This window comes from Salvelinus fontinalis, chromosome 12 (assembly GCF_029448725.1).
Source record: "Salvelinus fontinalis isolate EN_2023a chromosome 12, ASM2944872v1, whole genome shotgun sequence".
Lineage (NCBI taxonomy): Eukaryota > Metazoa > Chordata > Actinopteri > Salmoniformes > Salmonidae > Salvelinus > Salvelinus fontinalis.
The window spans coordinates 40,076,765-40,103,793 of NC_074676.1; the positions used below are offsets into that span (position 1 = coordinate 40,076,765).

Sequence of the window (27,029 nt, forward strand, 5' to 3'; positions counted from 1 at the left end):
ACCAAATTAGAAATTGCTTCGCGATAATATTTTAATTTGAAAGTAAGCTACTGGATATAAAAATGGTAACGTTAAGATATTGTTTCTGTCACTCGAATCATGAAATGTAACACCAGGGGAACTATCAATAGTAGTTTGCTATGGAACTCGACCATAGTTTTTAAATATATTTTTAAAAACATAATACAATGCAACCTCTTGGGGAATGACACTTGGCATGTAGTGTACCTAGCTAACCGTATTGGTACAACATGTTATTGTTACAGTATTAAACACATAATATAGCCTAATTCTAATGATTTAAGACTGTTTTCTTTTCCCCAACCGTTGACAACAGATGAAAGACTTAAGGTATTGTTTTGATGAAGAAAAAAAGTGAATTGCATCTGAAAGCCAAGACGAACAACAATACTCATAAACATGTCCGTTGTTATTTGGGAAATACAAGGCAAACGATGTAAAAGACAATAGATTTTCCCTTTGTCCCTAGGTGAGAGTTGTCCTCTGGTTGGCCAATGGATATTCAATCTCTGAAGATTTACTGTCCATTAGCTGGTCCTCTTTGTTAGGTTGTCTCTGAAAATCCAGGACTCGTGCCAGATGCCATAGAAACCACATTACTACAGTGTTTCAAGTGTGAAACGACATCTTTCATAAGCAGTAACACAGTTATAACACAGTTTATCACAGATTGTCAGACAAAGGAGCACTAATACGAAGACGTGGATGTTGATTAAGGCAGCCCCCCGCACCTCTCTGATTCAGAAGATCCATTTCAGTTGAAGGAATTCAGTTGTACAACTGACTAGGTATCCACCTTTCCCTTTCCCTTATAGTAGTGTATTATGTAATTACAGTATAATAGTCAATACACCAAGGGCTTTTTTGACTCATGTCTGTTGGTTATTATAGACAGTGCATGTCATGGCATCTTATAAGTAACGGTTTTACAGTCATTATCATAGGAGGTGAACCCTCATTATAATCAATCATTTCTGTACATGATCATTCATTATAATTAGGGTCAAGCCGTCCATATTATTGGTGAATTTGTTAAGACCGCTAATTCAGCCAGCCCAGTTCATGCTGTGACAACTGGCAGAGGTATATAGAATTGTCATTGTCAGTAAGTGACATAGCCAGTCTACTCAGTATGACTTCATGGGAAAGCTGCAGTGTCTCTCATCTCTCCCTACACACTGACCCTGTGTTTCACTCAGTTCCCCTGACTCCAGGCCCCTGCCAATCATGTTTGTAGCCTGTCAGCTGGAGATGAGGATTGGCTGCAGTGAAATAGACTCTCGCTGCCATCTCTGGAGACCTCCAACTGCCCACTCAGAATTCAGCCCACACTTGAACATTGTGTTGAAGGAGACGAAGCTGTACATACAGTACAACATCATGTTCAGAACTTCAGCATGTTATAATGTTATAATGAATAGTGCATGTTTATGGTACACGTGAGTTGATCATGCTTGTGCCAAAGCAACATTTCGGTGTTTATTGTCGAGAGATTTGGGATAATCTTACGCTCCTCCATCTGAAAACGAAGCGAGGCCCTGCGTCTTTAAATGCAGCCTGGGCAGTTGGAGACGTAGCCAGTGGAGCATGGCATGGAGTTGTGCCGACTCCCCATGTTCAGGTCAGCTGCTGTGTCCAAGTGGCCTCTCTGGTGCTCAGTCAGCCAGCCTGTCCAAATGGCCTTTCACAGGCAGCTCAGGACAGGGCTGTCAAGCAGAGAGGGATGATAGGTGCAAAAACTCTATAGTCCTCGTCAACCTGCCTCTCTAGCAAATGGAAATGCATGGTGATGGTCACACACACACATGGACACACACACACACACACATGGACACACTGACACTAGTCAATCAAGCACCAATACACATCGAATCAATGCACACTTGCAGACATGCTCAATTTGTGCACTTTCCATCACACACCAACATTCACACTTCTAGTGCATTTTTACCTACAAATAAAAATGTTAAATCATACATTTGCAGTCGTAAACAGTCCCTTCATTCATCCTCAACCTATTATAATGGATCCACAGACAATACTTTCATCACTAATGCATCCTGAATGATGTTAAGTCATTCATAAAGGTAGAAAATACTTAATAATCACTCTCTGACAAGTTAGTAAGTGACTGTTTAGATTGAGTCTCGTTCAGCAACAAAAGTGTTGAGCTGGTCACCTTGTTAATTAACACATTTCTCACATGGTCAGGTTGCCTGAGGATGGCATTCTCACACCCAGGCAATGCAGACTTTTCACAGAGGCTGACAAAGAGCTAGGAATACTTTTTTTCAAAGACTCTCCTCTCCTTATAAACTAATGCGGTCGTAGTTCAGATGCCTTATCCCTTCAGACAGGAATAAGTGCCATGATTGGCTTTTTATTTAACCTTTATTTAACTAGGCAAGTCACTTAAGAACAGATTCTTATTTACAATGACAGCCTAGGAACAGTGGGTTAACTGCCTTGTTCAGGAGCAGAACGACAGGTTTTTACCTTGTCAGCTCCGGGATTCAATCTAGCAACCTTTCGATTACTGGCCCAACGCTCTAACCACTAGGCTACCTGCCGCTTTTAGGTGCCTCTGCTATCACACGTAATATGAAGACTGATGATCACTGGGTGGTACTCCCACACACTTTAATGTACTCTTCATAATGCTCCTACTCATTCTATTGAATGAGGTTCGTCCCCTATGAAATCCTGCGGTGCTTTTCTCTGGCTACTACAGCAGGATATCACGGTTCCCTGATGTTTTTAGAGGCTACAGAAAGGTATTCACAGTGCTGGCAGGCTTGAGACAGTAAATACTTCCACAAACTCGCTTCGTATCACGACAGGCAAACATGAACTGCCTTTTGTAAACCCTGTGCGAAGTGAACAGAGTTCTAAATGTCCAGCTTTGTCTCCTTGTTACAGGCAACGCTATGCACGAAGGCTTTGGATATCCAGTTTGCAGCATGAATACAGTCCCTTTCTTTGTTGGGGTAGTGGGCTAACTGACATTATACAATGAGTGGCTCTAATGTAATTGTGGATGCTGATTGATTAAAACTGACAATGATTTATTAAACACAACTCAACGAAACAAACTGTGTATAGCGAGTGAGACAGCTGCAGTTACAACATAGAAAACAGCTTCAGGTCTTTGTCTTTTGAGTCCCTGTTACTGTGAGGTTGGTGATGAGGACTTTGGTTGAGAGCAACACACTGTACTGAATGATTCAGGTCTATCAACAGATTCCACTCAGATGGATCATTATCCTGAGATGAAAGTCAGCTACTGTTGCTCCCTGTGTTATTTATTCTGTATGTGGGGAGGTGAGGGACTTGCATAACACCTCAGGGATGTGCTGCGTTGCACCGGTTTCTCAGCCAACTCCAGGCTGATCTGAATGACAAAATGACTGTGAGAGATGAGAAGGAAAGGAGAGAGTGGTAGAGGCTTATGAGAATCCTCTATCCTGAGGACAACCCAGTGTTCTTACTGACATTGATGACATTAGGATCCAGAACCAATTCTTACTGTCACTTAATCAGTGAAGTCAAGTAAGTCTGATTGCTTTGGGTCCTGTAACACCCCATGCAACCTCAGGCAAATTGACAACAGAGTCGTGTCAGCGAGTCGTTATGCTCCACATTGAAGCGCTGCTGTATTAGGGAGAGGAGGCAGTCTGAAATGCAATATTTAGTGTGTGAATGACAATAAAGAAACATTGTGTGTTTAGCTAAGCATTTAAGCTGTGGTGTCTCTCCCTGAACCTCCACATTACACAAGACGGAGATGAAGAAACAGGCGTCATTCCCGTGACTCAACCTTAAAATCCATATAAATCCAAACCAAAGCCTGTTGAGCTTGTCACTGATCCAGCATGAGAGACTAATTTCACAGGAACACAGGGCTGCTACTGATATGCCTGGGGACCTAGCTGCATTTCTGTCCCATCACACCCTGCTACATCACACAAGTAGCCAAGGTCACAATCCCCCAACACTGCCTGCTTCTCTCTCTACTCTGCTCTTGTCTCTCTCGCTCTCTCTACTCTGCCCCTCTCTCTCTCTACTCTGCCCCTGTCTCTCACTCCTCATTCTCTCTCTCTCGCTACTCTCTATTCTGCTCTCTTGTTAGGAATTTTGTTAATAAATAACTAACATCTCTCTACTCTGCCCCTCTCTCTCTCTCTCTCTCTCCTCTGCCTCTCTCTCTCCTCTGCCTCTCTCTCTCCTCTGCCTCTCTCTCTCTACTCTGCCTCTCTCTCTGTACTCTGCCCCTCTCTCGCTACTCTGCCCTCTCTCTATCTCTCTACTCTGCCTCGCTCTCTCTACTCTACCCTGCTCTCTCTACTCTGCCCCTCTCTCTCTACCCCTCTCTTGCTACTCTGACCCTCTCTCTGTACTCTGCTCATCTCATCAAAATCAAATCAAGTTTATTTTATATAGCCCTTCGTACATCAGCTAATATCTCGAAGTGTTGTACAGAAACCCAGCCTAAAACCCCAAACAGCAAGCAATGCAGGTGTAGAAGCACGGTGGCTAGGAAAAACTCCCTAGAAAGGCCAAAACCTAGGAAGAAACCTAGAGAGGAACCAGGCTATGAGGGGTGGCCAGTCCTCTTCTGGCTGTGCCGGGTGGAGATTATAACAGAACATGGCCAAGATGTTCAAATGTTCATAAATGACCAGCATGGTCAAATAATACCCAGGAATAAATGTCAGTTGGCTTTTCATAGCCAATCATTAAGAGTATCTCTACCGCTCCTGCGGTCTCTAGAGAGTTGAAAACAGCAGGTCTGGGACAGGTAGCACGTCCGGTGGACAGGTCAGGGTTCCATAGCCGCAGGCAGAACAGTTGAAACTGGAACAGCAGCAAGGCCAGGTGGACTGGGGACAGCAAGGAGTCATCATGCCCGGTAGTCCTGACGCATGGTCCTAGGGCTCAGATCCTCCGAGAGAGAGAAAGAAAGAGAGAAGGAGAGAATTAGAGAGAGCATACTTACATTCACACAGGACACCGGATAAGACAGGAGAAGTACTCCAGATATAACAAACTGACCCTAGCCCCCCGACACAAACTACTGCAGCATAAATACTGGAGGCTGAGACAGGAGGGGTCAGGAGACACTGTGTCCGCAGGAGCGGTCTCTATCTCCCTCTCTACTCTGCCCCTCTCTACTCTGCACTCTGCCCATATCTCTACCTCTCTCTACTCTGCCCATCTCTCTACCTCTCTCTCTACTCTGCACTCTGCCCATATCTCTACCTCTCTCTACTCTGCCCATCTCTCTACCTCTCTCTCTACTCTGCCCCTCTCTCTGCACCCTGCCCATCTCTCTACTCTGCCCCTCTCTACTCTGCTCCTCTCTCTGTACTCTGCCCATCTCTCTACCCCTCTCTACTCTGCCCCTCTCTCTGTACTCTGCCCATCTCTCTACCTCTCTCTCTACTCTGCCCATCTCTCTACCTCTCTCTCTACTCTGCCCCTCTCTCTGCACTCTGCCCATCTCTACCTCTCTCTCTACTCTGCCCCTCTCTACTCTGCCTCTCTCTCTCTCTCTCTGCACCTCTCTCTACCTCTCTCTACTCTGCCCTTTCTCTGCACTCTTCCATCACTCTGCCCCTCTTTCTACTCTACCTCTCTCTCTACTCTGCCCCCCTCCCCTCTCTCTCTACTCTGCCCCCCCTCTCTCTCTACTCTGCCCCCCCCCCTCTCTCTCTCTCTCTTTCTCTCTACTCTGGACCTCTCTCTCTACTCTGCCCCCCCTCTCTGCCCCCCCTCTCTCTCTACTCCCCCCCCCCTCTCTCTCTACTCTACCTCTCTACTCTCTCTCTACTCTGGACCTCTCTCTCTCTCTACTCTACCTCTCTCTCTCTCTCTACTCTGGACCTCTCTCTCTCTCTCTACCTCTCTACTCTCTCTCTACTCTACCTCTCTACTCTCTCTCTACTCTGGACCTCTCTCTCTCTACTCTGCCCCCCTCTCTCTCTACTCTACCTCTCTCTCTCTCTACTCTGCCCCCCTCTCTCTCTCTACTCTACCTTTCTACTCTCTCTCTACTCTGGACCCCTCTCTCTCTCTCTCTCTACTCTGCCCCCTCTCTCTACTCTACCTCTCTATTCTCTCTCTACTCTACCTCTCTACTCTCTCTCTACTCTGGACCTCTCTCTCTCTACTCTGCCCCCCTCTCTCTCTACTCTACCTCTCTCTCTCTCTACTCTGCCCCCCTCTCTCTCTACTCTACCTCTACTCTCTCTCTACTCTGGACCCCTCTCTCTCTCTCTCTACTCTGCCCCCCTCTCTCTCTACTCTGCTCCCCTCTCTCTCTCTACTCTACCTCTCTACTCTCTCTCTACTCTGGACCCCTCTCTCTCTCTCTCTACTCTGCCCCCCTCTCTCTCTCTACTCTACCTCTCTACTCTCTCTCTACTCTGGACCCCTCTCTCTCTCTCTCTACTCTGCCCCCCTCGCTCTCTCTACTCTCTTTCTTTTCTGGACCCCTCTCTCTCTCTACTCTGCCTCCCTCTCTCTACTCTACCTCTCTATTCTCTCTCTACTCTGCCTCTCTGTTTGCTGTAGGCTAGCTGCCAGAGGCTGACACTGAAATGCTAACCCAAACCCCCTGTGGGAGCCCATCCTGTACCCTGCTGCCTCTTTCCCCCACGGAGTGGATGTCAGTGTGGTGTGTTTACAAGGCTGGTAACAGGGAGATGTTTTAAATACTACTCATTTCTTAATGTACTAACTCAGTGAGAGTCCACTCCAGATATTCCAGCTGAGTGTAGTTCCGGGGACTCAGTTGGTTGGAGCATGCTGGTTGTAACATAAACGTGGGTTTGATGCCTGCACTGGCAGATGATATATTGGGGAACCGAGTTAAGCTCAGGGAGGACTCAGCAGTTGGTTATATAAGTCCAGACATTTGGAGTTCTTGTGTCAAAGGAGAACTGGCGGCACACGGGTGACTTTATGTTTTCTGAGCAGATCAGCCGGTCAAACTTTTTAGGACATCTACTCATTGAACGGTTTTTCTTTATTTTTTAAAAATGTTCTACATTGTAGAATAATAGTGAAGACAAACTATGAAATCTCATATGGATTCATGTAGTAAGTGTTAAACAAATCTAAAGATATTTGAGATTCATTAAATAGCCACCCTTTGCCTTGATGACAACTTTGCACACTTTTGGAATTCTCTCAACCAGCTTCACCTGGAATGCTTCTTCAACAGTCTTGAAGGAGTTCCCACACATGCTGAGCACTTGTTGGCTGCTTTTCCTTCACTCTGCAGTCCGTCTCATCCCAAACCATCTCAATTTTGTTGAGGTCGGGGATTGTTGAGGCCAGGTCATCTGATGCAGCACTCCATCACTCTCCTACTTGGTCAAATAGCCCTTACACAGCTTGGAGGTGTGTTGGGTCATTGTCCTGTTGAAAAACTATTGATAGTCCCACTAAGCGCAAACCAGATGGGATGGTGTATTGCTGCAGAATACTGTGGTAGCCATGCTGGTTAAGTGTGCCTTGAATTCTAAATAAATCACTGACAGTGGCACCAGTCACCAGTGCTGCATCAGATGACCTGGCCTCCACAATCCCCTGACCTCAACCCAATTGAGATGGTTTGGGATGAGTTGCCCCTGTCTCTCTCTCTTTCTACTCTGCCCTTCTCTCACTCTACTCTGCCCCTCTCTCTCTTTAGTCTGCCTCTCTCTTTAGTCTGCCTCTCTCTTTAGTCTGCCTCTCTATTTACTCTGCTCCTCTCTCTACTCTGCTCCTCTCTCTACTCTGCTCCTCTCTCTACTCTGCCCTTCTACTGTCTCTCTCTACTCTGCCCTTCTACTGTCTCTCTCTACTCTGCCCTTCTACTGTCTCTCTCTACTCTGCCCCTCTATCTACCTCTCTCTATACTTTCTGATCCATGCCCTTACCTTAAAAAAAAAGTTATCTGTGACCAAAAGATGCGTATCTGTATTCGCAGTCATGTGAAATAAATTCATTTTATAATCTATGTATTTAAATTGGCTGATTTCCTTATGAACTGTAACTCAGTAGAATCTTTGAAATTGTTGCTTTGCTGCAGGAGGGACTGGTGCGTTTCACAAAATAGATGTCATCATGAGGGAGGAAAATAATGTGGATATATTGAAGCAACATCTCAAGACATCAGTCAGGAAGTTAAAGCTTGGTCGCAAATGGGTCTTCCAAATGGACAATGACCCCAAGCATACTTCCAAAGTTGTGGCAAAATGGCTTAAGGACAACACTGTCAAGGTATTGGAGTGGCCATCACAAAGCCCTGACCTCAATCCCATTAAATTTGTGGTTAGAACTGAAAAAGCATATGCGAGCAAGGAGGCCTACAAACCTGACTCAGTTACACCAGCTCTGTCAGGAGGAATGGGCCAAAATTCACACAACTTATTGTGGGAAGTGTGTGGAAGGCTACCTGAAACGTTTGACCCAAGTTAAACAATTTAAAGGCAATGCTACCAAATACTAATTGAGTGTATGTAAACTTCTGACCCACTGGGAATGTAATGAAAGAAATAAAAGCTGAAATAAGTCATTCTCTCTGCTATTATTCTGACATTTCACATTCTTAAAATAAATTGATGATCCTAACTGACCTAAGACAGGGAATTTTTACTAGCATTAAATATCAGGAATTGTGAAAAACTGAGTATAAATGTATTTGGCTTAGGTGCATGTAAACTTCCGACTTCAACTGTATGCGATCGTATACTTAGGATGTAAGCAAGGTTTGAAATATTTACGTTTTAGTCTGGCTTCTTGTAGTCAATTTGCCATCTACAAATGATTTGTAATTATGTTCCGGCCCCCTGAACTTCCGCTCAAGAAAAAATTGGCCCGTGGCTGAATCTAGTTCATCCCTGGCCTAGACCAGGTTTGGTGCCCCTGAGGAATAGTGAGAGAGAGGGAACTGTTTAGAGAGAAAGAGTGTGTGTGTGTGTCCATGTCTGAAATATAATACAGGCATCTGCAGCTGCTTCTAAGATAGATTCCAAATCATTTAGGTTGGGCAGAGAGAGTGGGGAGTCTGATCAGCACACTACACCCAACGGAGCCTCAGAGGAGTTTATGTTCAGGGTTGGTGTGTCATAACCCACCAAGCAGAGTTGAGATTGGTGTGCCAAGCCTCTGATAAGTTGGGTTTGGTGGTGAGACAGAACACATTTATATTTTAGTCATTTAGCAAACACTTTTATCCAGAGAGAATTACAGTAGAGGTTTCATACGTTTTCTTCTCACTGGTCCCCCGTGGGAATCGAACCTGCAACCCTGGCATTGCAAGTACCGTGCTCTACCAACTGGGCTACACGGGACCACAGACAGGGTTGATACGGTAGAGACAGACCTGACAGAATACTAACAAGCGAGAGATGTCTTAAAGGTGGAGAACACCAGTCTATAATATGTTCCTGAATGGACAGAATGAGAAAAGGTCAACCAAAAGGCTTCTCAGGTCCAACCCATGTGTTGCACCTGCAGCTGTTGAGCCGTTTTCCTGGTCACCTTATGAAAGAAGCCTGTGGAACATGTGGACGGTGGTGCCACTGTCTGCCTCTTTTGGTGTGTCTGTGTAATCCATGAGTTAATGGGGAAACATGAGAAAGGCGGAGGAATGGAGAGAAACGGGGAGAAAGAGAGGGCACAGGGAGAAACGGTGCCATACTGTACTTATGTTGTATAATAACCTACACAATCCCAATAGGCCAATATCTCAATTAAGAGGTGTTTTAATAAAATAGTATGCTGCTGTTTTTGTGACCTGAAAAATGTTTTATAACAGACACATGCATTCAGTCTGGCATCCCCTTTTGTAGCCTCTTTTTGAGCCCTCTCATAGCCCTCTACCAAGAACATCCTGTTCCACCAATGATAATGACAAAATTCATTTCTGTACAATGTCACATTTACAGCGCTCTGAAAGGATGCTAGAGATCGTCTAGTTGAAGCTGTCCTATATCTTCAAGTACATCCATTGATTAGTCACAGAATGATTGGAAGTGGAATGTGGTTGGAGTGAAACTATCAATCTGTTCTAGACAGTATGTCACAGTCAATGCTGTCTGTTCTGTGGTGTACATTGACCCATAATGCTATCGCTATGGCAGACTGAGGATGCAAATAGGATTGGAGTATGAGGATTGGTGACAAAGCCTCTGTCTGAACCTGATGTGTAATGTCATACCCAGTCTGCCCTCAACGCCCCAGAGAGTAGCTATAATCGCCACAATTCATTTGCTGGGCTGAAGAATCCTATAGTTTTTTTTCTCCTGGAGAAATGGAAAACACTAGTAAGATGCTTGAGGAGGGTGGTGACGGGCGCTAGCAAGACAGAGGTCCTGGGTTCGAGCCTCAGTGTGAGCCGACTCAGGAGGAATCGGTACTTGCTTAGTAAGCAGCGTAACAACAAATGGAAGCCTAGCTGCGAACTGCCCAGTGACACGAGCGTACCAGATGAGCTAAATTACTTCTATGCTCGCTTCGAGGCGAGCAACACTGAAACATGCATGAGATCACCAGCTGTTCTGGACGACTGTATGATCATGCTCTCCGTAGCCAATGTTTTTTATTTATTTTATTTCACCTTTATTTAACCAGGTAGGCTCGTTGAGAACAAGTTCTCATTTACAACTGCGACCTGGCAAAGATAAAGCATAGCAGTGCGACACAAACAACAACGCAGAGTTAAACATGGAATAAACAAACATACAGTCAATAATACAATAGAAAAAGTCTATGTACAGTGTGTGCAAATGAGGTAGGATAAGGGGGGTGAGGCAATAAATAGTCCATAGTGGCGAAATAATTACAATATAGCAATTAAACACTGGAGTGATAGATGTGCAGAAGAGGAATGTGCAAGTAGAGATACTGTGGTGCAAAGGAGCAAGATAAATAAATTGCAGTATGGGGATGAGGTAGTTGGATGGGCTATGTACAAGTGCAGTGATCTGTGAGCTGCTCTGACAGCTGGTGCTTAATGCTAGTGAGGGAGATATGAGTCTCCAGCTTCAGTGATTTTTGCAGTTCGTTCCAGTCATTGGCAGCAGAGAACTGGAAGGAAAGGCGTCCAAATGATGAATTGCCTTTGTTGGTGACCAGTGAAATATACCTGCTGGAGCGCGTGCTACGGGAGGGTGCTGCTATGGTGACCAGTGAGCTGAGAAGGCGGGGCTTTACCCCCGCTTTGTGAGTAAGACCTTTAGACATGTCAATATTCACAAGGCCGCAAGGCCAGACAGATTCCCAGACGTGTACTCGAAGCATGCGCTGGCCAACTGGCAAGTGTCTTCACTGACGTTTTCAACCTCTCCCTGACCGAGTCTGTAATACCTGCATGTTTCAAACAGACCACCATAGTCCCTGTGCCCAAGAACACCTGCATAAAATGACTACCGACCCGTAGCACTCTCGTCTGTAGCCATGAAGGGCTTTGAATGGCTGGTCATGGCTCACATCATCACAAACATCCCAGAAACCCTAGACCCTCTCCAATTTGCATACCGCCCCAACAGATCCACAACAATCTCTATTGCACTCCACACTGCCCTTTCCCACCTGGACAAACTAAACGCCTAAGTGCGAATGCTGTTCATTAACTACAGCTCAGTGTTCAACACCATAGTGCCCTCAAAGCTCATCACTAAGCACCTCCCTCTGCAACTGGATCCTGGACTTCCTGACGGGCCGCCCCCAGGTGGTAAGGGTAGGCAACAACACATCTGCCATGCTGATCCTCAAGACGGGGGCCTCTTAGGGGTGCGTGCTTAGTCCCCTCCTGTACTCCCTGTTTACCCATGACTGAGTGGCCAAGCACAATTCCAACACCATCATTAAGTTTGCCAATGACACAACAGTGGTAAGCCTGATCACCAACGATGATGAGACATCGTATAGGGAGGAGGTCAGAGACTTGGCAGTGTGGTGCCAGGACAACAACCTCTCCCTCAAGTGATCAAGACAAAGGAGATGATTGTGGACTACAGGAAAAGGAGGACCGAGCACACCGCAAAACGCTACAGAGGGTAGTGCTTACAGCCCAGTACATCACTGGGGCCAAACTTCCTGCCATCCAGGACTTCTATACCAGAGGAAGGCCCTAACAATTGGCAAAGACTCTAGCCACCCTACTCATAGACTTTTCTCTCTGCTACCACACGGCAAGCGGTACAGGAGCGCCAAGTCCAGGTCCAAAAGGCATCTTAACAGCTTCTACCCCCAAGCCATACTTCTGCTGAACATCTAATCAAATGGCTACCCTGACTATTTTTTTTTTTTGTACGCTGCTGCTACTCGCTGTTTATTATCTATGCATTGTCACTACTCCTACCTACATGTACATATTACCTTGACTAACCTGTACCTCCACACACTGACTCTTGTACCAGTACCCCCTGTATATAGCCTCGTTATTGTTATTTTATTGTTGGTATTTTATTTTTGTAAATATTTTCTTAACCAACGACGCAGTTTTTAGAAGGGCTCGTAAGTAAGCATTTCCCGGTAAGGCAACAGCGCCAACACACTGGGAGTAGAGGAGCCTAGCAGGCAATAGAGCCAACGCACTGGGAGTAGAGGAGCCTAGCAGGTAACAGAGCCAACGCACTGAGAGTAGAGGAGCCTAGCAGGCAACAGGCAACAGAATTAACACACTGAGAGTAGAGGAGCCTAGCAGGCACCAGGCAACAGAACCAACACACTGGGAGTAGAGGAGCCTAGCAGGCACCAGGCAACATTAGCCAAAACACTATGTTAGCTAACTGCCACAGTATGCCTTGGAGGCATTTTCCAAATGTTGTTGACTATAGCCCTTCATTCAGCCTGACTGACCCCAGAACATCACACATCCGCTACTCTCTCTACACTGGTCTAAAAACAGCACAGTCGTCAACCAGGGCCGAGTCTACTGGTGGCCCAGTGTTACCGATTTAATGTCAGGCCCCCGGTACTGTATAATGGGACTGAAATCACTTTGGAGAATCAGAGTGAAGCTCAGAATTCTTCTTGGAGGAGGAACAGGGCAGGCTACTGTGGTGAGCCAAGCAGTAAATCCTGGTTTTGTGTGTACTGATGAGAATCTAGTGCATTTCAGCTACTCATGTTGTTGAGTAATGTTCTTAGATGTTCACTGAGTCCCCTGATAATTTGTGTTTTACGTCCAAGAGAGTATTCAGACAATAGTATGATGAGCCACCCACGCCAAGCTGGTGTCCTCTCTTTACACCCTAACAGTTGGCCGAGGCCCACAGCCCCCCATCCGTTCCCCTGTTGGACACTGTGGTGTTTGTCAATGAAGTGGGGAGCGATATTGCAAGCCCTCCCGAAACAATATTCTCCTGCCCCTTGCTGTTGCGCAATCTGTCCTCTGAACATTAGCTTCCCTTCATCTCTGTATGAATTAGCTTCCGCAATCCCCCCCCCCCCCCCCCCCCCCGTACAGACCAGTCTGTTTTCACCACGATGGATGACAAAGACCAGGCAGCACTCAGTCGCTTGAAATGTTCACACACTGAGGTCAATGAAAATGATTTTTCTCTCTATTTATAATCTACCTGGCTGCTTGAATTCCGGTCCAACAGATACAGTAGTCAGCTCACAACCCCCGGCAGCTGGACCTTTAATAATCTCTAATGTTAGTTCATCTAATGCTACCTGCTGGCCGCTGGTTTGTAGGAACATCCCCCGGGATATACAAACAACAACATGCGCCATGCGGACGTGTTGACACAGATCCAACCGTTCTCCTACAGGACCTGGTTTCTAATATCTGCTCTGAAGACATATATTGTAGGAATTGTCAATGGGGAATTAGTTTGGCCATTTGCCATTGGCAGTTAATTGAACTGGCTTTGAAAGTTCTGTTGAAACTTTCTCTATGACCCTGCTGGTGTCTCGGGGTCCATCCCGACATGTTGCACTCATCTAAGGGACATGTGTAAACATCTGTGTCCGGGTCACACAGATACTAAGGTGGTGAGATTGTAGTTCAGGACAAATGCGGTTGTTTTGCTGCTTTTGACTGAGGAAATAGATGGTGTTGCTGTCATGACCTGCATGTCTTGGAACATGGCAGGCTAAATCACCATAATAGTTCGGCAGGCTAAATCACCATAATAGTTCGGCAGGCTAAATCACCATAATAGTTCGGCAGGCTAAATCACCATAATAGTTCGGCAGGCTAAATCACCATAATAGTTCGGCAGGCTAAATCACCATAAAAGTTCAGCAATTGGTTTGTCACTGCATCATTGATGTCTCATATCTTTATAGCACAGATGTGCATCTGTGTGTCAAACATATCGATGTGGTTTGCCTATTGAAATAACTTGATGTGCTATATAAGGAAATAGCTAGCTCAGTAGCCTGGTCCCAGATCTGTTTGTGATGTCTTGTCCTGTGGTCATTGTCATGCAAAACGTGACCAGGCTGTTAACACAAGTCGACATCTACGGTCTCTCTTATCTGAATTCCAAGGTTGCTGTAGTCTCCTGCTGACTGCACCTGGTCCTGTGACTCTGTGTCCTTGGCTGAGAGATGCAGATTAATCCGAGAAAATCTCCAAGGTCCTGGGCGTCTTTATTTAGAACCAAAATACAACGTCATTGCGGTAGAGAACAATCGACTGTATACTCAGTGGGTTGGAGGTGCACAGCGTCTCTGGCACAGGGGGTTATGGGTTCAAGTCCCTTGAATCTGGTACTTTTACATTTTGCTTTGCATAAATAACTAATGACCTCCTCCGAATGTGATGCCTGAATATCGGGACAGTGTCGATGGAGACAATGTCTTCACCCAGAAATGTTGAACACCTCAGCCACGTGATTGATCGTCAACATGAGAGCGTTGCAATGTATCTTTCTCACTCTCTCTCTCAGCCAATGACACCCAGTGATTCATGAGTGCTCAGTGAGGAGGCCAAGTGCGTAGAAAGGGTCCCCGGCGCTGGGTTCTGCCAAGTGGGCTGTATCTCTGAGCGCAGAAGCAGGCCTTCAGAGACAGATGGGAGATAGGCCCACTCATGTTGCTCTGAGAAATGACACTCTCTGTGTGATGATGAATGTGCTCACAGGAACAGTTCATACTGCAACTCCACGGGGGCACCGGCAAACATATACAGCACACATACCAACACATGTTGGGATGTGCACGTGGACACACTCTCACACACTCAAGCAGCACAAATAGTGGCTTGGCATCATGTTAGCATCTCAGTACTGCTACACAGGATGTGTCTCAAATGGCACAGCTCTACTTAGTCCACCACTTTTTTACCGGTAGGTAGTTATGCACTGTTAGGGGAATAGGGTGCCATTTGGACTGAAGATACAGGGAGGAGCTGTGAACTGACCTAGTTAGTGCCCTCTCAGGCAGTTGGATGTTACACTTATTGCAGGACCAGACCAGACACAATGTTATGTCTACTGGTAGATGTGCTGTTCTTTCACTTTCTCTCATTGATCCCTGTTCCTGTCAGTATCACCATGTGCAGTTACTGTATGTTGCTGGAGGACCGTTTTGAAACACTTTATTTCTGCTCTGTAGTCTACATTCAATAACTTCTCTTTTGATCTCATGCAGTGCCGTGAAGACGCATTTGCCCCCTTTTTAATTTTCTCGACTTTTTTGCGTATTTTTGATACTGAACGCTATCAGATCTTCAAACCAAACCTAATATTAGATAAATGGACCCTGAGTGAACAAATAACACAATGATTACATACTTTGATTTATTTCCTAAACAAAGTTATGCAACACCCTGTGTGAAAATGTATTGCCCCTTTACTCTCAATAACTGGTTGTGCCACCTTTAGCTGCAATGACTCAACAAACACTTCCTGTAGTTGTTGATCAGTCTCTCACGTCTCTGTGGAGGAACTTTGGACCACTCTTCCATGCAGAACTGCTTTAATTCAGCGACAATTGTGGGTTTTCAAGCATGAACTGCTCGTTTCAAGTCCTGCCACAACATCTCAATTGGGATTAGGTCTGGACTTTGACTAGGCCATTCCAAAACGTCAAATGTGTTGCTATTTCACAATTTTAATTAATGTAGACTTTTATTGTGTGTTTTGGATCATTGTCTTGCTGCATGACCCAGCTGTGCTTCAGCTCAGATGGAAGGCTTGACATTCTCCTGTTGAATTCTCTGATACAGAGCAGAATTCATGGTTCCTTATATTAAGGCAAGTCGTCCAGGTCCTGAGGCAGCAAAGCATCTCCAAACATCACACTACCACCACCATGCTTAACCGTTGGTATACAGTTCTTACTGTGGGATGCAGTGTTTGGTTTTCACCAGGCATAATGGGACCCATGTCATCCAAAAAGTTAGACTTTTAACTCATCTGTCCATAGAACATTCTTCCAGCAGTCTTGATGATCATCCAGGTGCTTTTCAACAAACTTGAGTCACCTTTTGGATGAGATGCGTCCTATTCATGTCTGGTGAAAAACCAAACACTGCATTCCACAGTAAGATGTGAGAGACTGATCAACAACTATAGGAAGCATTTGGTTGCAGTCATTGCAGCTAAAGGTGGCAGAACCAGTTATTGAGAGTAAAGGAGCAATAACTTCTTAACACAGCGGAATTGGATTTTGCATAACTTTGTTCATCAAGTAAACAAGTATAAAAAATGTGTATTTGTAAACTGAGGTTCCCTTTATCTAATATTACATTTTAGTTGAAGATCTGATAACATTCAGAATCAAAAATATACAAAAATAGAGTAAATCAGAAAGGCGGCAAATACTTGTTCACTGTAGAAGTAAAATGTCTTATCAATATGATAGGTTTCCCTGTTTCTAAGCCGAGTAGTTCTCCAAGACACCGTTGTGTTGCATGTTAGAGGTAACACACTCTTGGTTTATGAATGGTAACCACGCTATGATCTGCTTCCCTTACAGGTGAGCCACGCCACTTTGACCCCAGCTTCAGAGGACCTATCCATAACAGGTACTGTACTCACTGGTCAACTCCAACTTCCCTTGCATGTTTGACTTTTTCAGCTGAAGAAGCTATACAGACATTACGTTTACATGTTAGTCATTGATCAGACGCTCTTATCCAGAGCGACTTACAGTAGTGAGTGCATACATTGTCATTCGCACTGGTCCCCCATGGGAATCAAACCCACAACCCTGGTATTTCAAGTGCCATGCTCTACCAACTGAGCCACACAGGACCAGACATGTCCAGTAATAAGCTGCATGATGGACGTTCAGCAGCCTATTGACAGTGAGGCCTAGATTCTTCTTAACAAAAGTGTCATTTTTTTTTCTCTCCTTTTTTCTCTGCCCCAAAGATATGCCTGTAGTCATCTTGTAAAACTGACCTAGAATTTAATTGTGCATGCTTTTAGAACCACGCTGTTTCATAAGCTTCTTTGCGTGTCAACACATTGATCGTTTGTCAGGCAGTGTTAATCGAGGGCTGAGGGCTGGCAGGTCTCTTTGCTACATCACACAGATCAATGGCTATTAGTCACATGGTGGTCTGGAGTTTACACACTAACATATCATAAGGAGTTTAGCGAGTCAACTGCAATATAAGATCCTCTTTTGACCTATTTTCATTTAACAAGGAAGCAGTCAGAGGTTGAATGTTTGACCTTTATCTGGTCCATTGACCAATGCCATGTTGCTATGTCTTGTTTGCATTTGTTTTGGCTCTCACTTGACTATGTCATCTCACCAGACAACATAGTAAACAACATTGGTAACTTAGTATGCAACTGCGTATGTCTGATAGCCTTTTAAAGTTGAGCTTATTCTCTTTGGACCACTGAAGCGTATCATTACTTTATACTGTAGAATATATTCAGTTTCACAAGCTGGTGGGAAAGCATGTTCAGGTCCTTCTGAGCCTCTCTATCCCACCCTCTCCATCTCCTCTCCATCCCTCCACCTCCTCTCTATCCCACCCTCTCCATCTCCTCTCCATCCCTCCACCTCCTCTCTATCCCACCCTCTCCATCTCCTCTCCATCCCTCCACCTCCTCTCTATCCCACCCTCTCCATCTCCTCTCCATCCCTCCACCTCCTCTCTATCCCACCCTCTCCATCTCCTCTCCATCCCTCCACCTCCTCTCTATCCCACCCTCTCCATCTCCTCTCCATCCCTCCACCTCCTCTCTATCCCACCCTCTCCATCTCCTCTCCATCCCTCCACCTCCTCTCTATCCCACCCTCTCCATCTCCTCTCCATCCCTCCACCTCCTCTCTATCCCACCCTCTCCATCTCCTCTCCATCCCTCCACCTCCTCTCTATCCCACCCTCTCCATCTCCTCTCTATCCCTCCACCTCCTCTCTATCCCACCCTCTCCATCTCCTCTCTATCCCTCCACCTCCTCTCTATCCCACCCTCTCCATCTCCTCTCCATCCCTCCACCTCCTCTCTATCCCTCCACCTCCTCTCCATCCCTCCACCTCCTCTCTATCCCACCCTCTCCACCTCCTCTCCATCCCTCCACCTCCTCTCTATCCCTCCACCTCCTCTCTATCCCACCCTCTCCATCTCCTCTCCATCCCTCCACCTCCTCTCTATCCCACCCTCTCCATCTCCTCTCCATCCCTCCACCTCCTCTCTATCCCACCCTCTCCATCTCCTCTCATCCCTCCACCTCCTCTCTATCCCACCCTCTCCATCTCCTCTCCATCCCTCCACCTCCTCTCTATCCCACCCTCTCCATCTCCTCTCCATCCCTCCATCTCCACCTCCTCTCCATCCCCTCTCCATCTCCTCTCCATCCCTCCACCTCCTCTCTATCCCACCCTCTCCATCTCCTCTCCATCCCTCCACCTCCTCTCTATCCCACCCTCTCCATCTCCTCTCCATCCCTCCACCTCCTCTCTATCCCACCCTCTCCATCTCCTCTCCATCCCTCCACCTCCTCTCTATCCCACCCTCTCCATCTCCTCTCCATCCCTCCACCTCCTCTCTATCCCACCCTCTCCATCTCCTCTCCATCCCTCCATCTCCACCTCCTCTCCATCCCCTCTCCATCTCCTCTCCATCCCTCCACCTCCTCTCTATCCCACCCTCTCCATCTCCTCTCCATCCCTCCACCTCCTCTCTATCCCACCCTCTCCATCTCCTCTCTATCCCTCCACCTCCTCTCCATCCCTCCACCTCCTCTCTATCCCACCCTCTCCATCTCCTCTCCATCCCTCCACCTCCTCTCTATCCCACCCTCTCCATCTCCTCTCCATCCCTCCACCTCCTCTCTATCCCACCCTCTCCATCTCCTCTCCATCCCTCCACCTCCTCTCTATCCCACCCTCTCCATCTCCTCTCTATCCTTCCATCTCCTCTCTATCCTTCCATCTCCTCTCTATCCCACCCTCTCCACCTCCTCTCTATCCCACCCTCTCCACCTCCTCTCTATCCCACCCTCTCCATCTCCTCTCTATCCTTCCATCTCCTCTCTATCCCACCCTCTCCACCTCCTCTCCATCCCTCCACCTCCTCTCTATCCCACCCTCTCCATCTCCTCTCCATCCCTCCACCTCCTCTCTATCCCACCCTCTCCATCTCCTCTCCATCCCTCCACCTCCTCTCTATCCCACCCTCTCCATCTCCTCTCCATCCCTCCACCTCCTCTCTATCCCACCCTCTCCATCTCCTCTCATCCCTCCACCTCCTCTCTATCCCACCCTCTCCATCTCCTCTCCATCCCTCCACCTCCTCTCTATCCCACCCTCTCCATCTCCTCTCCATCCCTCCACCTCCTCTCTATCCCACCCTCTCCATCTCCTCTCCATCCCTCCACCTCCTCTCTATCCCACCCTCTCCATCTCCTCTCTATCCCTCCACCTCCTCTCTATCCCACCCTCTCCATCTCCTCTCTATCCCTCCACCTCCTCTCTATCCCACCCTCTCCATCTCCTCTCCATCCCTCCACCTCCTCTCTATCCCTCCACCTCCTCTCCATCCCTCCACCTCCTCTCTATCCCACCCTCTCCATCTCCTCTCCATCCCTCCACCTCCTCTCTATCCCTCCACCTCCTCTCTATCCCACCCTCTCCATCTCCTCTCCATCCCTCCACCTCCTCTCTATCCCACCCTCTCCATCTCCTCTCCATCCCTCCACCTCCTCTCTATCCCACCCTCTCCATCTCCTCTCCATCCCTCCACCTCCTCTCTATCCCACCCTCTCCATCTCCTCTCCATCCCTCCACCTCCTCTCTATCCCACCCTCTCCATCTCCTCTCCATCCCTCCATCTCCACCTCCTCTCCATCCCCTCTCCATCTCCTCTCCATCCCTCCACCTCCTCTCTATCCCACCCTCTCCATCTCCTCTCCATCCCTCCACCTCCTCTCTATCCCACCCTCTCCATCTCCTCTCCATCCCTCCACCTCCTCTCTATCCCACCCTCTCCATCTCCTCTCCATCCCTCCACCTCCTCTCTATCCCACCCTCTCCATCTCCTCTCCATCCCTCCACCTCCTCTCTATCCCACCCTCTCCATCTCCTCTCCATCCCTCCATCTCCACCTCCTCTCTATCCCACCCTCTCCATCTCCTCTCCATCCCTCCACCTCCTCTCTATCCCACCCTCTCCATCTCCTCTCCATCCCTCCACCTCCTCTCTATCCCACCCTCTCCATCTCCTCTCTATCCCTCCACCTCCTCTCCATCCCTCCACCTCCTCTCTATCCCACCCTCTCCATCTCCTCTCCATCCCTCCACCTCCTCTCTATCCCACCCTCTCCATCTCCTCTCCATCCCTCCACCTCCTCTCTATCCCACCCTCTCCATCTCCTCTCCATCCCTCCACCTCCTCTCTATCCCACCCTCTCCATATCCTCTCTATCCTTCCATCTCCTCTCTATCCTTCCATCTCCTCTCTATCCCACCCTCTCCACCTCCTCTCTATCCCACCCTCTCCACCTCCTCTCTATCCCACCCTCTCCATCTCCTCTCTATCCTTCCATCTCCTCTCTATCCCACCCTCTCCACCTCCTCTCCATCCCTCCACCTCCTCTCTATCCCACCCTCTCCATCTCCTCTCCATCCCTCCACCTCCTCTCTATCCCACCCTCTCCATCTCCTCTCCATCCCTCCACCTCCTCTCTATCCCACCCTCTCCATCTCCTCTCCATCCCTCCACCTCCTCTCTATCCCACCCTCTCCATCTCCTCTCCATCCCTCCACCTCCTCTCTATCCCACCCTCTCCATCTCCTCTCCATCCCTCCACCTCCTCTCTATCCCACCCTCTCCATCTCCTCTCCATCCCTCCACCTCCTCTCTATCCCACCCTCTCCATCTCCTCTCCATCCCACCCTCTCCATCTCCTCTCCATCCCTCCACCTCCTCTCTATCCCACCCTCTCCATCTCCTCTCCATCCCTCCACCTCCTCTCTATCCCACCCTCTCCATCTTCTCTCTATCCCTCCACCTCCTCTCAATCCCACCCTCTCCACCTCCTCTCTATCCCACCCTCTCCACCTCCTCTCTATCCCACCCTCTCCACCTCCTCTCTATCCCACCCTCTCCACCTCCTCTCTATCCCACCCTCTCCACCTCCTCTCCATCCCCTCTCCATCTCCTCTCTATCCCACCCTCTCCACCTCCTCTCTATCCCACCCTCTCCATCTCCTCTCTATCCTTCCATCTCCTCTCTATCCTTCCATCTCCTCTCTATCCCACCCTCTCCACCTCCTCTCTATCCCACCCTCTCCACCTCCTCTCTATCCCACCCTCTCCATCTCCTCTCTATCCTTCCATCTCCTCTCTATCCCACCCTCTCCACCTCCTCTCTATCCCACCCTCTCCATCTCCTCTCTATCCCACCCTCTCCATCTCCTCTCTATCCTTCCATCTCCTCTCTATCCCACCCTCTCCACCTCCTCTCTATCCCACCATCTCATCTCTATCCCTCCATCTCCTCTCCATCCCACCCTCTCCATCTCCTCTCTATCCCACCCTTTCCATCTCCTCTCTATCCCACCCTCTCCACCTCCTCTCTATCCCACCCTCTCCACCTCCTCTCTATCCCACCCTCTCCACCTCCTCTCTATCCCACCCTCTCCATCCCCTCTCCATCTCCTCTCTATCCCACCCTCTCCATCCCCTCTCCATCTCCTCTCTATCCCACCCTCTCCACCTCCTCTCCATCTCCTGTCTATCCCTCCATCTCCTCTCTATCCCACCACCTCCTCTCTATCCCACCACCTCCTCTCTATCCCACCCTCTCCATCTCCTCTCTATCCCACCCTCTCCATCTCCTCTCTATCTCTCCATCTCCTCTCTATCCCTCCACCTCCTCTCTATCCCACCCTCTCCACCTCCTCTCTATCCCACCCTCTCCACCTCCTCTCTATCCCACCCTCTCCACCTCCTCTCTATCCCACCCTCTCCATCTCCTCTCTATCCCACCCTCTCCATCTCCTCTTTATTTCCTCTCTATCCCACCCTCTCCACCTCCTCTCTATCCCACCCTCTCCATCTCCTCTCTATCCCACCCTCTCCATCTCCTCTCTATCCACCCTCTCCTCTCTATCCCTCCATCTCCTCTCTATCCCTCCATCTTCTCTCTAGCCCACCCTCTCCACCTCCTCTCTATCCCACCATCTCCTCCTTATCCCACCCTTTCCAGCTTGTATAACTCCTACATCTGTGTGGACTGAGTGAAGGCACTTTTATGTTTCTCTTGCTTGTAGGCTTTTTTAATGAGAACTGGGAGAGGTGAAGCTCACTGCCTAAATGAATTCCATACCTGTGGTTAACAGTTCTCCAAAGAGTAGAGAAAATGGGCACATATTGTAGCTTTCTGACTAATTCTGCCTACGATTATGCTGTTGTACGAGCGGCATATCAATCTGTAAAGTACGTCTGAATAATGTATGAATTGAAATAATGTAATTGACAGTGGACTGCACGTCTTTTTAGTCAAGGCAGGAAAGTATATCTTTCAAAACCCTCCTGCCTTCCATTGCTATCCCTGTAGGCTCTTCAGACGGTTAGACATTTGCCAGTGTGTTCCAGCATGTGGGAATCCACTATTTCTCCCCCTTTCTCCCTGTTAATTCTCATTATATGCTGAAGACAGGTGGCCGGTGGTGACACACCAGAATGGCACCCAGGCTACTCTGTAGCAGCGTCTAACCAGTTATCACCACCACAGCCATGGCTCTCTAAGTGGAGTGAGCTTTATGAATAATACACACAGCTTCACATGGCATTGCAAGAATACCAGCCAGTATTCACTGCCTCACAGCACGTAGATTAGCAGCACACACAAACACCAACCCAGCAGGTGGAAAGAACTTGTTCTAGCCGATTGGCTTTTGGTTCAGATATGGAGGGAGATCTAAGGCAGGCCAGGTTTGGAAATCAGAATGGGTTTAGACTAGGACAGGAATTTTACAGTGGACCACATTTGCATTCCAGCTGCGTTTGCTTCTCGTAGATAAGAGACGTTTTTTTTTCTCTCCTTTGGCATCTTCCTTTCAGCGTTCACCTTTGAATGACTCAAAGGTGGTTATTTGTATTAGCTGTGTAGTGCCAGTTTTGACTTTGCCTTAATGAGGTAGTTTCTATGCCCTGGGGGGTTGGGTAGAAGACAGTGAAGACTGACCTCACAGTAAGGCAGTGAAGAGGTGTTAGAAGGTCTGCCTCGGAGTCCCAACCCCTGGATCTCACCGACTAATCACCCATAATTCCTAGCTACCCGCTGGTCCACTACAATACCTGACTCAACTCCTAACAGCTCTTGTTCCTTGCCTTGAATGAAATGAAAAAGTAGTCCCTCATCTCTTTTTTAATACAGTGTTTAATATTAGAGCAGGCAGTGCCTGAGGTGGCGTAACTCCACTTCACACTGTATCAAATTAACCGTCTCTACAGGAACTGTCTCTACAGGAATGTAGTCAGTGTGATCGACTTCTGCCTCAACTCCCTTTGGCTGGGTCTGTTTTCAAAATGTGGCATAGCCTTTGAAGTCTGACTTCCATAACCACCGCGCTATAGACATGTCATTCTTTGAGCCTCTCTCTGCCATCAAATATATATATATATATACAGTGCAATCGGGAAGTATTCAGACCCCTTGACACCAGTCTCAACGTCAACAGTGAAGAAGCGACTCCGGGATGCTGGCCTTCTATCCAGAGTTCTAGGCAGAGTTCTTTGCAACTCTGCCTAGAAGGCCAGCATCCCTAAGTCGCCTTTTCACTGTTGACGTTGAGACAGGTGTTTTGCGGGTACTATTTTAATGAAGCTGCCAGTTGAGGACTTGTGAGGCGTCTGTTTCTCAAACTAGACACACTAATATCCTAAAAGGCCGCTAAAATGTTAAATATTGGATATTGATAACGGCCAAAAATGTCGTATCGGTGCATCCCTACTCGCAATAACATATGCTAACCATGTGTATTTGACCAATAACATTTGACTTGATTTGAAATTATGTTAAAAGCGGTTTGAGCTTTTTCAAAAGCAAAGTCAAACTGCTGCCACTTGAACAGAAAACCGTGTCATCCACACATGTCTCCCAATGTCATTGACATAGATAATGAACCACAGCTCGGTACACCCGAGCACACCTCTACGGTGTCCAACTTACAACCCTTAACACACTGGGTTTCAATCGACCGTTTTTGTGGGTAATGGCGTCTTTGACAGGAGGATGCTGATCTGAACAGATGGTCTATGGGTCAGCCATTAGCTGGAGGGGATTTATGGGCAATGTCATTTGAGGAGATATCTCAAATTGGACGTTCACAATTTAATGATGTCTCCAGACTTCATGTAATTCAGATGAGATTGGTGATAGACATTTAATTCAGCAGTGAGAAAGATGTGTATTATAGGTACTGTACTTGTGGATCTCATCCATTTACAGTAAAATCAGAAAGTATTCACACCCCTTGACTTTTTTCACATTTTGTTATGTTACAGCCTACATTTACAATGGATTAAATGTCGTTTTGTTTTGCCTACACACAATACCCCATAATGTCAAAGTGGAATTATATTTCTTGACATTTTTACTCATTATTTCAAAATGAAAAGCTGGAATGTCTTGATTCAATAAGTATCCAACCCCTTTGTTATGTCAACCCTAAATTAGTTCAGGGGTAAAAATGTGCTTAAGAAGTCACATAATAAGTTGCATGGACTCACTCTGTGTGCAGTAATAGTGTTCAACATAATTTTTGAATGACTACCTCATCTCTGTACCCCACACATACAATTATCGGTAAGGTCCCTCAGTCAAACACAGATTCAGCCACAAAGACCAGAGAGGTTTTCCAAAGACTCGCAAAGAAGGGCATTTATTGGTAGATGGCTAAAACAGTTTTAAAAAGCAGACATTGAATATCCCTTTGAGCATGGTGAAGTTATTAATTACACTTTGGATGGTGTATCAATACACCCAGTCACTACAAAGATACAGGTGTCCTTCCTAACTCCATTGCCAGAGAGGAAGGAAATCGCTCAGGGATTTCACCATGAGGTCAATTGTGACTTTAAAACAATTACATAGTTTAATGGCTATGATAGGAGAGAACTGAGGATGGATCAACACCATTGTAGTTACTCCACAATACTAACCTATTGACAGAGTGAAAAGAAGGAAGCCTGTACAGAATACAACTATTCTAAAACATGAATCCCGTTTGCAACAAGGTACTAAAGTAAAAATGCAAACAATGTGGCAAAGAAATGTACTTTATGACCTGAATAGAAAGCATTATGTTTGGGGCAAATCTAACAAAACACATCACTGAGTACCACTCTTCACATTTTCAAGCATGGTGATGGCTGCACCATGTTATGGGTATGCTTGTACTGGGCAAGGACTAGGGAGTTTTTTATGATAAAAATAAACCATTTAGACCTAAGCACAGGCAGGATCCTTAAGGAAAATATTGTTCAGTCTGCTTTCCAACAGACACTGGGGGGAAAATTCACCTTTCAGCAGGACAATAACCTAAAACACAAGGTGAAAAATATACTCTGGAGTTGCTTACCAAGACGGCATTGAATTTTATTGATTGCCCTAGTTACAGTTTTGAGTGAAATCGGCTTGAAAACAGAATATTTTGTCTAGATTGTTGAAAAAATGACACATTTATTTTAATCCCACTTTTAACGCAACAAAATTGTAGAGAATGTCAAAGGGTGTGAATACTTTCTGAAGGCACGATAACTGGGAAGGAATCTCAATCGTCTTTATTGTTGAACTCCAACAAGCCCCACTTTCACATAACTCATTAGAGTGGAATGCTAATGCAGTGGCAATTACCTACGGTATTTATGTAGGGCCATAAACATTCTGCTTAATTGCAACAGCACTTTGCAAAACATTCCAGGATCATTTGTGATGCAAAGCTAAAAGTATGCAATGCCATCGAAATCAGTTTAAGAGCCATATTTAGTTACCTAAACGTGTGTGCATTTCTAGTACGCAATGACTACATCAAGCTTGTGACTACAATCTAGTCTGTGACTGCATCAAGCTTGTGACTACAATCTAGTCTGTGACTGCATCAAGCTTGTGACTACAATCTAGTCTGCGACTGCATCAAGCTTGTGACTACAATCTAGTTTGTGACTACATCAAACTTGTGACTACAATCTAATTTGATGCATTTGCGGTTTGTTTTGGATCGGGATTTCAAACAATAAAAAAAAAATTAGGTAAATCACAGGATTTGCTGTGATATTAATAGGAAATTCAGAATTTGATCTAAATGAGCTGTAATTTTAAGATTAGTTATACAAGAAGCATGACAAAATATTGAAGGCTTGATTTTGTAAAAAGTAACGGTAAGTGTTAAAGGAATTTAATTCCTATATGTTCAATTAAAACACTCTGCCCATTCATAAGAATCTGTAAGATACTTATTAGCATAAAATGTACAGAAACCAGTCTCAAAATCAATCAATCAATCAATCAATCAATAGCGTTTATTCTCGAGAGTACTCACCATAGTACAATTTACATCAGGTTATATAATAATAATGACGT

At 46.5% G+C, this 27,029-nt stretch overlaps 1 protein-coding gene across 2 annotated transcripts in view; it reads left to right on the forward strand.

The window, feature by feature from the left end:
• LOC129867401 (choline transporter-like protein 5-B) overlaps positions 1-27,029 on the forward strand; it is an 82,452-nt gene that overhangs the window by 485 nt on the left and 54,938 nt on the right. For both annotated transcript variants that reach the window (XM_055940772.1, XM_055940773.1), the window contains exon 2: positions 16,954-17,002. In XM_055940772.1, the coding sequence (XP_055796747.1) occupies positions 16,954-17,002 (49 nt within the window). The remainder of the gene's footprint in view (positions 1-16,953; positions 17,003-27,029) is intronic.